General features: G+C 39.3%; 1 protein-coding gene across 2 annotated transcripts in view; it reads left to right on the top strand.

Moving 5' to 3' along the window:
- The window catches only part of TTC39C (tetratricopeptide repeat domain 39C), a 168,832-nt gene that overhangs the window by 95,576 nt on the left and 58,853 nt on the right, over positions 1 to 14,403 (top strand). For both annotated transcript variants that reach the window (XM_037806394.1, XM_037806393.1), the window contains exons 4-6: positions 2,047 to 2,161; positions 9,353 to 9,707; positions 11,454 to 11,622. In XM_037806394.1, coding sequence (XP_037662322.1) covers positions 2,047 to 2,161; positions 9,353 to 9,707; positions 11,454 to 11,622 — 639 coding nt within the window. The remainder of the gene's footprint in view (positions 1 to 2,046; positions 2,162 to 9,352; positions 9,708 to 11,453; positions 11,623 to 14,403) is intronic.

Below are 14,403 nucleotides of genomic sequence, written 5' to 3'. Positions count from 1 at the left end.
CTAGGGCTTAGCCCAGACTTGGGGGATGGGTCACATCTTCATTTGTGATTTAGGGAACATTTGAGCTTTGGTCCTTTAGAATTAGGAATTCTTTGATCCTGTGATGCTAAGACTACTACAGAGTTTAGAGTTCTGGAAATTGAATATTTGATGTAACTTTACTTTTTAGTCATTTTGGACTTTCTGCTTACCTTGAGGCCCAAGTAGAAATCTGAGAACTGTCCTTGATCCCTCCCTCTTCAGACCCTACAGCCTATCAGTGACCAGTGACCAATGGCCTCTTGAACTCATCTACTTCTTACAATCCTCGCTGCCATTTCCCTAGGTCAGCCACCTTCCTTACTTTTCTAAGACAGACTCTCATGGGCATATCTTTCTCCAGTCTCACTGGTCTGTAGTTCATTCTCCATCATACAGCCACTACATTGCCAATAACATGTCTCTCGCTTTTGTTTTCAGAGGCTCCCCCATTGCAGTTATGGCAAAGTCTGTACTTCTTAATGTGCTGACTTGGCATCTGCTTCTCTGCCTAGAACATTTTCCTTCCCCTTTACCTGGTTCCTACTCATTCTCTAGTTCTTTCTAGATGGCATTTTCTCTAGAGGCTCTGGCCTGAGCCCCAAGCCCTGAGGAGTATGTCTTCTACATGTTCCCACCAGGGCACTGACCATAGTGTATTTTATAGGATCTGTATTCCCTCATTAGACTGCAAGTCCATTTACCCTTCTGTCCTCTGCATCTGGCACTGTGCCTGGTATATACATTAGCTAACATTAAAAAAAAAAAACATGTCCTTGCAATTTAAAAAGCACGTTCACGTCCGTTATCTCATTAGCCCTTGCAACAACCCTGCACAATAGGTGTTATTACAAAGAAACTGAAGCATCAATAGATTGACATTTGCCCAAGACAGCACACTAGTGAGTCCTGGAACCTAAATCTGGAACAACAGAGACCATTATGGATTATGCTAAAATCTGTAAGAAAGAAAAACAGGTCACCTTGACAGTTACTAAGTATGCTATTAGCGTATTTGCAGAAATCCTGTGAAATGTCTCAGATTACTTCCTATATCATTGTGAAAGCATATAAAAGCTATTTACCTTATTTTGTTCAAGTTGATTGTGTACTTAAAATTCAGAATATTCTATTCCAGAGTGATTTTTCTTTATTTTAGAAACATTCTTTAGGATAAAGACCAACATTTTATAAAGTAGAGTCTTTTTGGCTTAACTTTTTGCTTATTTTCTAGAGGTAAGCCACCTTAAAGGATATGGCTTACATTTCAAATTCAATTTGTGATTTACTCAGAGCTAATGTTTTTTACATTTATCACATCTTTATTGAGTTATCACATATAATAAAATTTACACATGATAAATAATACAGTTTGATGTACTCAAGTAAATGTCATGCAGTCATTACTGTGAGTGAATTTGAGAACTCTTCCATACCTCTAAACATTTCATCTTTGCTCCTTTACCGTCAGTCCCTGCTGTGTCCTTTGGCAACTCCAAGCTAATTTTTAATTCCAGGGTATTTTTTCTTTACCTCAATTGTAATCAGTCTCCCACCCTCCCATCCCAGTTATGTGCATCAAGGGAATGCACTCTAATATCAGTCCTACCTGAAGACAGTGGCTGCAAAATGTTTTTTCAGGTTTATCTACTTTGGAGGAAGTTTTGTGTCTTTAGTGATATTTTAGTTTGGATAAGTAAGAATTGAAATCTTTTTTTTTTTAAAGTTAAAACTCTTAAGTTTTGTGTTGATTTTCACGTTTCCCATGAATTAAATTTTTATCATTTAGAATATTTATCTTCGAGTTACAAACGCCCTTCAGCAGTGTGCTGATAAACAAAACATAGCTAGACCTAAGAAGAATGGGAATCTCCAGGCTCTGAGAATAATTTGTTCTTGGCTCTGAGTGACCACCGTGTTTCGCAGTTCGTACGTGAAATTATTTTGCACAGATAAGTGATAGTTGTTTGGAAAGAGTATTGTTCTTGTCTGTGATTCATTGGTGTATACTTTTATTCCATCAAACAGGTTGATGTCCGAAAGTCTGCCCCCTCTATGGTCGATCGGCTTCAGAGGCAGATAATCATAGCCGACTGCCAGGTTTACCTGGCTGTGCTTTCCTTTGTAAAACAAGAATTGTCAGGTATGCTGAAGCATTATTTTTAATGGCTTTCCCTAGTCAGTGGACACAGTTGGTAATATTCTTTTTTTAGAATGTCTTTGCATTTCAGTCTTGGAAAACATGTGGCGGCGCCTCTTTGGGACATGATACTGATTTATTACTTGGGCAATGAAAACCACAAATGCTTAATGTGTTTTTACAGAGTAATTTTATTCCCAATGCCTGTGTTTCAGCACTTGGCTCGAGATAATTCTGTCATACTTAGAGAAATTATCAGTGCATATATGTATATATATTATTTTTTCCTTTGAGGGAATCAAGTTGTGATAATAACCTTTAAAGTGAAATTTAACTAGTTTAAATGTAAATTTTTCAGGAAATTGTTATTGAAGGCCTGAGAGTGTACTAAAGACTTCTTAATATAATTGAATGACTTGCATTTAAAAAACATTTTCAATGAGGGATATAAATTAATGTCTTAATTAGTTCAAGACAAATGTTTCCCAGGCTTTTGTAAAGCTTTAATTTCTTGCATGATATGAACTCAGTTGAATCTCTAAAGCTTGCTGAAAGACTGCATCTAAAATTGACACCATTTCTTTTGCTTACATGGTTATGTATGTGTCCGATTCTGATGGTATAGAAACCTGCCACTTTGGATAAGATTTAACTGAACAAATGAACATTCAAAAAGGAAATCAATTAAATTCACAACCAGAAAAGCGTTAATTCCAAACTCTAAATGAAGAGGGTAGGTTGCTGCTCAGTCACAACACACTTTTTTCTAGACTATCAGAAACCATTTTTTTCCCCCTTTTCCCCTTTATTTTTCATACTTGAGGGTGCTTTGTTTCCATTTGGCTCCAGTTGAAAGTGGAATTTAAGTTTTATTTTGACCACAAAAATTTGGATTTCCTTGAATTTTTCCTTCTTTTTAAGTATGTTCTGTAATTGTACTTTGGCTGTTTGCTTTGGTTCAATTATTTTTTTCCTCTTTAATCCTCATTTCAGGGCTCTCCCAATAGTTTGCTTACTTCTATGGGATAGGGTTCGTGGTTCATGTGAATTTTGTATAGTGCAGCAATATAAAATCACCTTTGGAGCCCCATAATAATTAGAAATAAAACAGCAGCTTGAGCTTGTTTAGACCTCTGTGGTCAGACAGGAGCTCTGACATTTTCTGTGATCTTGCTTCCTTTTCCTGATGCTTGAGAACTTTTTGTAAGGAGCTAATTGTAGCCAATAAGAAAATCTCTCTTGACAGAGAAGGATAACACCAATGCAAACAGTTAACATTTGGGGATTTGGGTTGAAGGATATCTGGGAATTCTTTGTATTGATCTTGCAACTTTTCTGTAAGTCTGAAATTAAATCACAATTTAAACATGAAAATCTCCATTGAACAGTTGTTTATTGAGCACATATTATGTGCTGGATACTGTGTTAGGTATAGCGAACATAGGCTAGGGTCCCTGCCCTCATGAAATTTAGAACCATCTGTTAATATTATTTATTTTAAAAATCATTTTGATTGTAAAATTTGTAAAGATTATTATAGAAGATTTGGAACATATAGACAGGTACGGAAGACAGCACGTCATCTCTAATCTTACCACATGGAGAAAAATCACTCTTTTCTGTTAATGCTTTGTTTTATGTTTGTTTTATTTATATATTTTTTACAGAATCAAATCTAAACTGTTTTTTACCCTACTTTCCCCTCTTAGATTTATATTTTAAATATTTCCCCTGGAACTGAATTTTCAAAATGTAATTTTAAATAATAGTAGTTTATCATATGGATGTGCCATAATTAATCTAACCAGTTTCTCTTGGACATTTAGGTGTTCTTTGCTTTGCATTTTTTGGTTAGTTGTGAGGTTGAACCTATTTTTATATTTTATCCATGAACTGAATTTCTTTCATAAATCGCCTTCATGGCCTTGACCCCTTCTTTCTAATAGGTTAATATTAATCAGTTATTTAAACCTGTTTAGCATAGATTCTTAACAGTGTCCTTAGTTCTTCCTGAAGCCATATGGTTGTTTGAATGTGATGTTAAGAGTGAAATGAAATTCTGACAGACAAGAAAGCTGGAGGTACTAATAAATGTATGTAGTGGGTCATGTGCTTTCTAAATAGCTTGGCATTGTTTCAAACAGATAGACATAACCAAAAATGTGTTTTACCTGCCTTTCAGAAACCCCCTGAGTTATTAAACAACAAATAATTTACCTACTTCTTTGTTGGGATCTATTTCTTAGAAAACTTTTTAGATGGATGATTTTCTCCCAGGTTGGGGGTGGGGTGACCTCCTTCTTGGAGCTGTTGCGTGGGTGCCCTCTGCCCCATCCTTGAGTAAGGGGACACAAAGGAATGTGGTGGGTAGGGGGTCATCCCAGCTGACCAAAGCGCTGGGTAGAGATGCCCGTGTTAACCGTTTGACCCTTCATCTTGTTAAAAAACTCCCATGCTTTATTGCATTGGAATGTCTTTATGATGAATTGCCCCATCATCTCTTCATTTTCCCTTGATACTTTTTAAGTATCTTCTTAATTTACTCCATTATCCAAATTTTCTTTTTTTCAGTGAGGACGTTACTCTTGTAATTAAAAAGTTATTTTTAAAACCTATCTTACGGCACTTGTCACCTTGTTTTATTGTAAGTTTCCCTTATTTTCTTTTGGACTTGAAAATAGGGCCCATGCCTTGCTCATCTTTGTTGCTGGTATGAGGTATGCTCCGTAAGTTTTTCTCAAGTCACATTGTTTTCCTGAGACAGTTGAGGTTGAATGATGGACATGGCTTGTTAGTGATTCAGAACCAGCACTAGAGCTGTGGTTTTCTTTCTTCATAACCGAATTTCTGGTGTTTGCACCATTTCTCCATCCCCTTCATTGACTTCCTTATGCTGCTCACCTTTAGCTGCCCGGGTCTGAACCTGGAGTTCTCAGCGCCCATGCCTCCTGTCCTCTGGAGAGCCCCTGGAGTAGGGTGACAGCTTGCTGTTGCCTCACACTCGCCTTCAGGCTGCTTTCTCTGCTTTGCCATTGGAGCCATCTTTCTGAAACTTGTCGCATTTGTGCTTTGAACACTTAGGCATTCTCTGTCACCTACAAGGTAAAGTCCAAATTCCTTCTTCCAGTGTATGTGATAACCTTCCTCTGTCCCTGCTTTCCCACTGCTGCCTCCAGCTAAGCTGAACTCCTTGCCATCCCTGAATACCCTTCACTGCCTTATGCCTCCATGCATGCTCCCCTTTCAGCCTGGAACACCCCTACCCCTTTGTCTTTCCTTCTTGCCTGTCCAGGTCCCGCGTCCTTCATCTCTGACTTCGTCAGCCTGGCTCTTGTTGCTCTGCGTGCCCCTGTGCATGCCCACCTAGAGCGTTCCTCAACAGCAGAGTGGATTTTTGTCTGCATGCTACCTGTGGTATTAGACTGTAGACTCCTTGAGGGCAGGGACTTCATCCGTCTGCCTGCTGGCTTTCCTTCTTTCCCACATTTATTGAGCATTTACTGTGTCACGTGCCGTGAGATGGTAGATGTTGGTGGTGCAGAGATGAATTCTGTGCAGCTCATGCCCTGAGGGAACTCTTGATTTAGCAGGGAAAAAGGATGAGTAAGTAAATGATAACTCGGGGTGACGCTTTGACCAGTAGATGCAGACATCATTCATACAGGTTGTGCTGGGAATGAGTGATTCCAGAACTTCTCTGGGAAGGTCAGGGATCCTGTGCTTTTCAACATTGGCACCTGTGCACCTATCTTGGGCAAGAGGTTATAGAAATGCTAAATTAATTACAGTTTTCTTCTATAAAAATGGGAATTTTAGTGTGTAGATTTTTGTTCTGTTTTATTGAGTGAGTTCCATGCAGTCGGGGGTTGATGGATTTTCATGTTTGTGTCCACTGCTGCTGTCCGTTCCTGTAACTCCTCACCTAAGATCTGGATTATAACAGTTCCTTTCCTTAGTGCTTGTCCTTTCACTCCAGTTTTAGAGATTCCCTTCTTTTCTTGTAGCAGGCGTTCGTTCCTCAGGCTGCACTTAAGGGGGCTCTGTAATCTGAGCCAATACCCATCACCCCTTGACTCAGTGACTCTGTACTGTCCTTCTGCCCCTAAAAGCAACATGTCCCCTCTTCCAAACCCATACTCCTGCTCCTCTCCCCTGGAATGCTACCTTTCCTAAACTGAAGCACCACTTCCTTTAGTAGAGTGATAATAGCCTGGAAAATACAGGATAAAATGGAGTTAAAATTTTCCCTCCAAATTTCCAGTTAGTTGTGGTTGGGTGTATGGAGGGAATAAAATTTTCTCCTGGAATTCTGCAATACTTATTTTGTACTTTGTACTTTATTTATGTACATATTACATGGAAAACAATTTAATGACAAAAAAGATGTATAAAAAAACAATTTAGTAATTTCAGCATTATTTGTTTTCATTTTTGTATATATACCCAATGTAGTATTAAATTTTTGTGTGTACACACACACATACACACACACACACACACAGGGTCTTACGTTGCACACTTGTTTTTTCCTTTTTTTTTTTTAATTTTCTAATGTTACCATGGGCTTTTGGAGGGCTGAGATGATGTCTTACAGCTCTTTTATATCCCTCAGATACGAAGCACAGTCTCAGGCACACAATAGAGACTTAATCGATAACTGATTAACCTTTTTAGGGTTTTGTAATTTTTCCTGCTCTTCCGTGTTTTTTGATCTGTAGTCAATGGTTATTTTAAATTGAAACCAAGTTGCTTTTGTGTTCTCAAGAATAATATTCCAGTTTCCTATTTTTGCTTTTTCTGTTGCTCTATTCAGTCTTTGGTATTTGGAATCATAACTGAATCCACTTTCTTGTGCTTGAGCATGTTGGATTGTTTAACACCTGGAAATCCACTTTGTTTAGAGTAAAAGAATTTCAGGGTCTTCTCAGATCCTTCTTTTTCATGTTCCTCTTATTTAGGAGGTAAAAAGTCTCTGAGCCTCTTAAAGGCATGATCTGTCTTATTTGTCTTTGGTTCACCTAGAACAGTATCTGGAATGTAGTATTTGCTTAGTAAATACTTTTGTTAAATTGAGCTGAATTGTTTCACATTGGTTCAAGCAAGTATTACTTTCATAATTGTACAGTTAAAAAATCATTTCCTTTAAAAAAATTGTGGACTAAATTGTTTTCCCTGTGCATCCTGTCTTATAGCTTGCTTTTCACTGGACTTAGGCTGTAGGCATTCACCACCCAGAACTTGTAGGATGACTGTGTTTTTAATTGTGATATCATAGGAGACATTGCTATCCTCAAAAATTGATAAATTTAAGTAAAATACTAGCTTGAGACTTGGATGGTCCCCAAGACCACCCCCAGGTTTGATGATTTACTAAGAGGACTTACAGGATTCCACATACAGCTGCACTCCCAGCTTAGATTTATTATAGCAAAAGGGTGCAAAGCACAATCAGCAAAAGAGAAAGGCACATGGGGTGATGTCTGGGGGAGACCAGGTGCAAACTTCCAGGAGTCCTCTCCTGTGGGAGCCACCCAGGACACACCGAATTCCTCAGCAGCTAGTCGTGACAATGTGTGAAATGTTGCCAACCAAGGAAGCTTGTTAGAGACTCAGCACCCAGTGGTTTTTTGGGGGGCTGGTCATGGAGGTGGCCCCTACTGGCACATACCCAAATTCTAGTTACCAGCCGGAAAGCAGGTGCGTCACATAAAGCCGTATTGTTTGTACAAGCAGTTGGGACACAGGGAGCCACTCTTATCAGTTCTGTGAATGATGGGAACCCTCCCAAAATCCAAGTTCACAGGCCCCAGCCGAGAGCTTGCCTTGTAAGAAGGCCTTTCAAAGGACTGCAGTCGGGCCCCTGTGCTAACCCTTTTCTGCACAGACCGTAGAGTCTTAGATTACTTTCAATTTGGGGGTCAAGATGTTATAAATCATATTTTATTCTACAGTACATACTTTCTGAAACTTCCAAGTAAGTTTCTAGAAACTTGTTTCCCTGCTGTTTTCTGAAGGGCCTGGAAGCCTATGACAGGTCATGTCGTCTTCATTCGTGCTTTGGGGTCAGAGTATTGGTCCTTTATCAGTAACAAGGCCAGGTGGACAAGGCCAGCTCTTCCAGCTATGAGAAAGTGTTTTTATTTTACAGAAGATCCCTACACATAATGTTTTCCTCAAAAATGTGGTGATTTGCTCAGATGAGCCCAGACAAACTGATCCCCTTTACTCCGCATAGTGGGGAGAGGGTGAGGCAGGAACCTGGGGGCTTGGGTGGGTTATGGAGGTACACCTTGGTCTTACTTCTTTCCTCTGAGGTTGTCTTTGTGGTACCTGTTCTCAGGAGGTGTCTGTTAAGACTTGGCCAGATGGGAAATAATGGAAGCAGCTTAAAAATAAGAGATTTCCATCCCTGGGTGTGGAATAAATAATTCTTTGCCACCCTCCTTCGCTGTGGTTCCCTGTAGGCTGGGGCAGTGGGAGAACATGATCGTGGACCAGATAATGCCTTCCTGATAGGAGTGTGGTTAAGCCACACAGTAGGCATCAAGTCGAGATGAACTTGGGGGTTTGGTACATTTCTGTCTTTAGCGTGAATGATTTTTTGGGTAATAAACTGGCCATTTGTTTACCCAGTAAATATGTATTAATCCTTTTCGTTTGCTTATTTTTTAGTAAGACACTGTGCTTGGGGCTTGGGTATAAACTTAGCAGTAAATTAGACTTAGAACTTGCTCTGGAGTAGGAATGAAATACAGGGTAGAAAAGTAGAAGTTTGATGAAAGAGGTATCTGTAGAGTGACACGGTAGTTCAGAAAAGTGGTGGAGGGTTTCATATATGTAGTGGGGATGTCAGGTCCAAATGCTTGCATTCATTCATTATGTCTTTCATTCAGCATATGGTATATATTTGTACACCATGCACTAGTTACTGTGTGAGGGGTTTGATACAACAATGAATAAAAGCATACATACGAGTGATCTTACAGTGGGATGAAGGGAGACAGCAGACAAAGGGTTAAGTAAGATCTATGCAGAAAACAGGGTGCAAGGAGAGGTAATCTGTTTTATTTTATTTTGTAAATTTTCTTGGACTTTTTTTTTCAGGTGGTTTTTCAATATCCTTTGCTGTAAATAATCTCCAAAAATTATTTGAAATGCTTATTGTTTAACGCTTTTCTCCCTTTCTCTTTGTAGCATATATAAAAGGTGGGTGGATCCTTAGGAAGGCCTGGAAGATTTACAATAAGTGCTATCTGGACATCAACGCCCTGCAGGAGCTGTATCAGAAGAAGCTAACTGAAGAGCCCTTCACTTCTGATGCTGCAAATGATAATCATGTTGTAGCTGAAGGGGTGTCTGAGGAGTCTCTAAACAGACTGAAAGGTGCTGTTAGCTTTGGATATGGCCTTTTTCACCTTTGCATATCCATGGTGCCCCCAAACCTGCTCAAAATCATCAACCTGCTGGGTTTTCCTGGAGACCGCCGGCAGGGGCTTTCTTCACTGATGTATGCAAGCGAAAGTAAGGACATGAAGGCCCCTTTAGCTACGTGAGTAGCTATATTGCAATGCTTTGGTAGATAATATAGTGTTGAAAGTAAGTAAACTACAGTCGAAGACTTTAAAGGACACCTCAGGTAAAATGCTTGGTTTGACACAATGCCATCGTGCCTTGTGTCTTTACTTGAAATGTCAAGGACTGTTTATTTTTCTGTGGTGGTGGTGGTTCAAAACTGACTTTAGAGAACAAGGCACTGTTCTTAAATGCTTGTAAGTCCTGTGCTTTAGGCAGGTGAAGGGATTGTATCTTTAAACCTCAAGTGATTTTAGAAGCAGTTTCTGTGATTTGAACACAGTGATTGAGATTCAGGATCCTGATTTGGGGATTTAAGGGATACAAGTGTGATAAGCTTGTTCTGGGATTCTGAAATTTTTATTCTTGTAAAGAATCCTCATGAATTGGATAATTTTTTCTTGATAATTCTGGTTAGTTAATTGGTCTCTCATACGCAGCTTGAATATTTCATGCTTTTCAACTACAGTGAGTCATGTTACTTTGTTCAGTCGGAACTTAAATGACAGTTATTTAAGCAGGATAGTAAGGGGAAGCTCGTGTAATTATTCAGGGCCAGGATTTAACTATTTCTGTATCAGTTAACAATGATGTAATTTTTAGGAAATATCTGGCAGATATCTGCAATTTAACTAATTTTACCAGATAGTACATATCTTTTTTTCTGATGTCACACCACTTTCAATTTTTTTTAAATGTTAATATCTTATAGGACCTTAGTAAGCTCACTTTCTACTCATGTCAGTTTTGAGGAAATTGGAATAGCTATGTAAAATCATTCATTTTACATTTCAAAAATGTGTGTCTCTCTCCAAACTCATTTAATTACACAAACAGTGGTCCTTTATTAATTTGACTTAACAGGTTTGAAATTTGTGATAATGTATTTATATATCAATATTATTCTGTACTTATCTCTGAGAAAGGAATTAATAATGTAAAGTAGTTTGATCTCCTTATGGGAATAAAATTTTATAAACACACTAGAAACATACATTTATGTAAAAATGTTTGTGTGGTTAAACATTTGTGTCTGTTTGTTGAAGCAGATGCCAATGAATTTGTTCTGTTTACCTGGTTTAAAATGGCATTTTTTGGAAAGTAGTGAGTTTGAATTAACAATTTTAAGTAATTTAGTTGTTTGTTTCTTAAACTTGAGTATTCTTGAAAGCCAGAGAAAAGGGCTCTTTGCCTAGTCCTTTCACTTATTTTAATCCAGTTTAGTATAATATGTGGTTCCCGTATTTAAATTGGGTTCTGAGGCTTACACCCTAGCTTTTGTGAAAACAAGAAAAATCAGCATTTTTCCTTTTGAAGAAAGTAATGCTTTTATAAGGGGACAGAAAATTCATGGAGAGTGGTTACTGTTTCTAATTTGTGCATTGATGAATAAGGCAGAGAATTCAGAAATTTGATTCCATCATATCTTCAGTGATCCGTCTAGAAGGCTCGGAAAAGCCAAATGCCTCTGCTACCTCATTCTCCCCTCTCTGATGGAAGAGAGGATGCTAATTTATATGTTGTGCTAAAGTTGCAGTTTTCCAAATACTGATACAGTTAAAATGGGCAAAGGTAATCTGATTTTACTTCTCCAAAGACTGCGGAGTAAGCTTTTTGGAAGGAGTGTGTATTGGAAGAGCCACATACCGATTTTAAATATATATGTTTACAGAAACAATATAAGAAAGATCATTTGCTCGGTGTTTCTCTCCCTCTTCTTTAGATTAGCTCTCCTCTGGTATCATACTGTCGTCCGCCCGTTTTTCGCCTTGGATGGCAGTGATAACAAGGCAGGCCTGGATGAAGCGAAGGAAATTCTTCTCAAAAAGGAAGCTGCTTATCCAAATTCTTCCCTCTTTATGTTTTTCAAGGGACGAATACAACGATTAGAGGTACAGTGCCTCCCCGTTTTTTATTAACATAAAGCCAATTTGATGATCAAATCTATGATTTTCCTTGGGGTTTACTGTCAAAATGAGCCAGAATGTCATAGAGCCAAGGAACAACTTGTTCTTTAGAGTTTCATTGAATCATTGCTATGGAAGACTTTTCCAGGAACCCAGGCTCTTACTCAGTTACCTTCTGTTCAGGAGACGTGGGTGAAGCAGGCTGAGATTTCTTGTTGGTAATGACCTGAGATTGGTATACTCTAAGCTCAGGGCATATGAGCAATCGTAAGTCTCTTAATCAAAGACCACAAAAAAATTTTTTTTCTCCTCTGGAGTTGCTAATAATTGACTTATACAATTTGATCTTGGCTGACATTTGATTTATACAGAAGTTAACTGCCTTAAATGTCAGGACAGAATCAACTATGAAATAATAGCTTTTACCAAATTTTCATGTGCTTCATAGGTACTGTCCTGAGAGCTTTGTACACATTATTCCGTTTAATCCTCAGAACAACCCTATGATATAGGTTTAAAATTTTCACCTACATTTTATAGAAGAGAAGAAGGGAACCCGAGGAGAGGCTCGGGGACTCCGGAGCTGGCAGGGCGAGCGGGCCCGGGCTGTCTCGCTGCAGAAGTGGCGTGAGCTGTGGTCCCTGGTGAGGCCGCTACCTCTCCTTTGCATCCCTTTTTAATATGCTCACTTGAGGGCTTGAGGGTTTGTAGGAAAATGGGAATATTTCTAAGAAATCAATCATGTATATGACAGATGACTGCTACACGAGGCGCTGCAACCCTGTTCTTACCCATCGCTGTTAGTGAATACTTCTGGGGTTTTAAAGATGCCCGCATCAGTTCCCAGGAGCTCCATGGCCCAGTCATTGCAGAAAGTTCTGCCTGGGCCGGCCCACAGACCCCACTGTGAAGCTCTTACCTAGGAACACAGGGACGATTTGTTCATTATTCTTGTTCTTGCCAACGGAGTGTGTATGCATCCCGTTTTTTCCTTCACAAGGTAAGACTCCTTAAATCTGAAGACTGCTCAGCGTAGTTCTCTAACTTTAACGCTCTGAGCCCTGTAAGTATGCAAGTTACGTTTCAGAGATTACACTAATAGTTCATAATTGAAACACAGCACAAAAAGCTCCCCGGGATTGGAATTACATAAACCTATGCCTGAGTTATTTTTCTTCTCATTATCTTGAAATTGTTTTTCTTTTCAGTTGGGCTTGTGAGCCTTTGGTTGTATCCCCCCCTTTTTTCTCTTGTGATCCTGAAAACATAATTCTGATCAGTGTCACATGTTGTCAGGTATATTTGTTAGTGCTCTTTTCTTTCAAACTCAGAGTTATGGCCCTAGTTGTACAGAAAGACGTTCTTGAAGTTTCTCTACTCCCTTGGGTTTATGCAGGGGGGAATAACATGGTAAAATGGAATTGTACATTGATTATGCTTCTCACTTCAGCGACCATTTTCGGAATGAAGGTTGGGAAGGGGATCAGTGCTTGCCTAGATGTGAGTTCCACAAAGGGCAGGCGTTGTGCATTTTTAATCACTCTCAGCGTGATGATACTAGATTCAGTGCTCAGTAGAGATCTGCTGACTGTGGGTGGGAGACTAAAGTTTGAAAATGTGGGCAACACAACAGGGCCCCAGCACATTAGACATTTATTAGAACTTTCTCCCCTTACACTGCTGATCACTGAATGCTCTAAATTGGTGTGTGAGGCGGTCAACCATAAATGTAAAAGTCAGGATTTATATTGTTCTTGCCATTTTAGTTGATTTTTCATTTTAAAATAAAAAACCTTAACTTTGGGTTAAACTAAACTTCTTTTCCAAAAAATTCAGCATGGTTTTAGTTTGCCATGTTCATTCCTATTAGGGACTGAGTGAACGCTGAAAGCAAATAGCCATTCATTGTTGGTGGATGATTCTAGAAGTAAGGAAGCCACTGCTCCCTCAAAGAATTCTTATAGATATGATTTTTGGAGAGACATAATCCACATTACGGCTCTCAGCAGGTATTCAGTCTCTCTTAAGGTAGATAGATGCAAGTGGGATGCAGGGTAGATGTTAAATCTCCTCCTAGGTGACGTGGCTTGCTTTCTTAGCTGGCATTTGGTTTTCAGAAAAAGGAGACATGGCCTGTGACTGCTCTTGCATGGTGAACTGTAGCCTGAGGGCCGAGCAGACTGTGATGAGTGTTTCTACTTGGCTCTTCCCAAGAGCCTGAGGGATGAAAGGATTTTAGGACTGACTTGAAATATGGTTGGTACTATTCTCAAAGTGCCCTGACAGCAGCATTTCATTCATCTTCCCAAGTAAGTCTGTAGGAAGTGTCCTCTGTGGAGACGACGAACTTGTCTGTGGTTTGGCCCTTGACAGAGGCTTTTTATAGGGTCTCTAAGCCCCAACTCGGTTTATGAAAACACTGAAGGCTCAGTAGTTGAATTTGCTTGCCAAGAATGTTTTGTCTTCCAGTGAGCATTTAGGTTAAAGGTAGGAACCCTTGAGAAATTTTTATCAACGAACAAACCGAACAAGATCTGTGGGCTCTGATTCAGGCAAGGGCCATTATAGTAACTTAGCTCCTTCAGTGACTGAGAACCTGCAAAATTTTTTGTGCCTTTGTGCCAGCCTGCAGTCCTTCAGGGTGACCAGCTCATTGTGTTAGTTTTCCTTTACCTGGACTCGTTTTCAGATCATGTGCAGTCGCCCACTTTCTGTTTTAATCTCCTTACCAACTTCTTACAGACTCTGTCCTCCGTTGTGTAGGGT

This window comes from Choloepus didactylus, chromosome 16, assembly GCF_015220235.1.
Source record: "Choloepus didactylus isolate mChoDid1 chromosome 16, mChoDid1.pri, whole genome shotgun sequence".
Taxonomy (NCBI): Eukaryota; Metazoa; Chordata; class Mammalia; order Pilosa; family Megalonychidae; genus Choloepus; species Choloepus didactylus.
The sequence above is the reverse complement of the archived record's forward strand: the minus strand, read 5'-3'. Positions and strand labels throughout refer to the sequence as shown.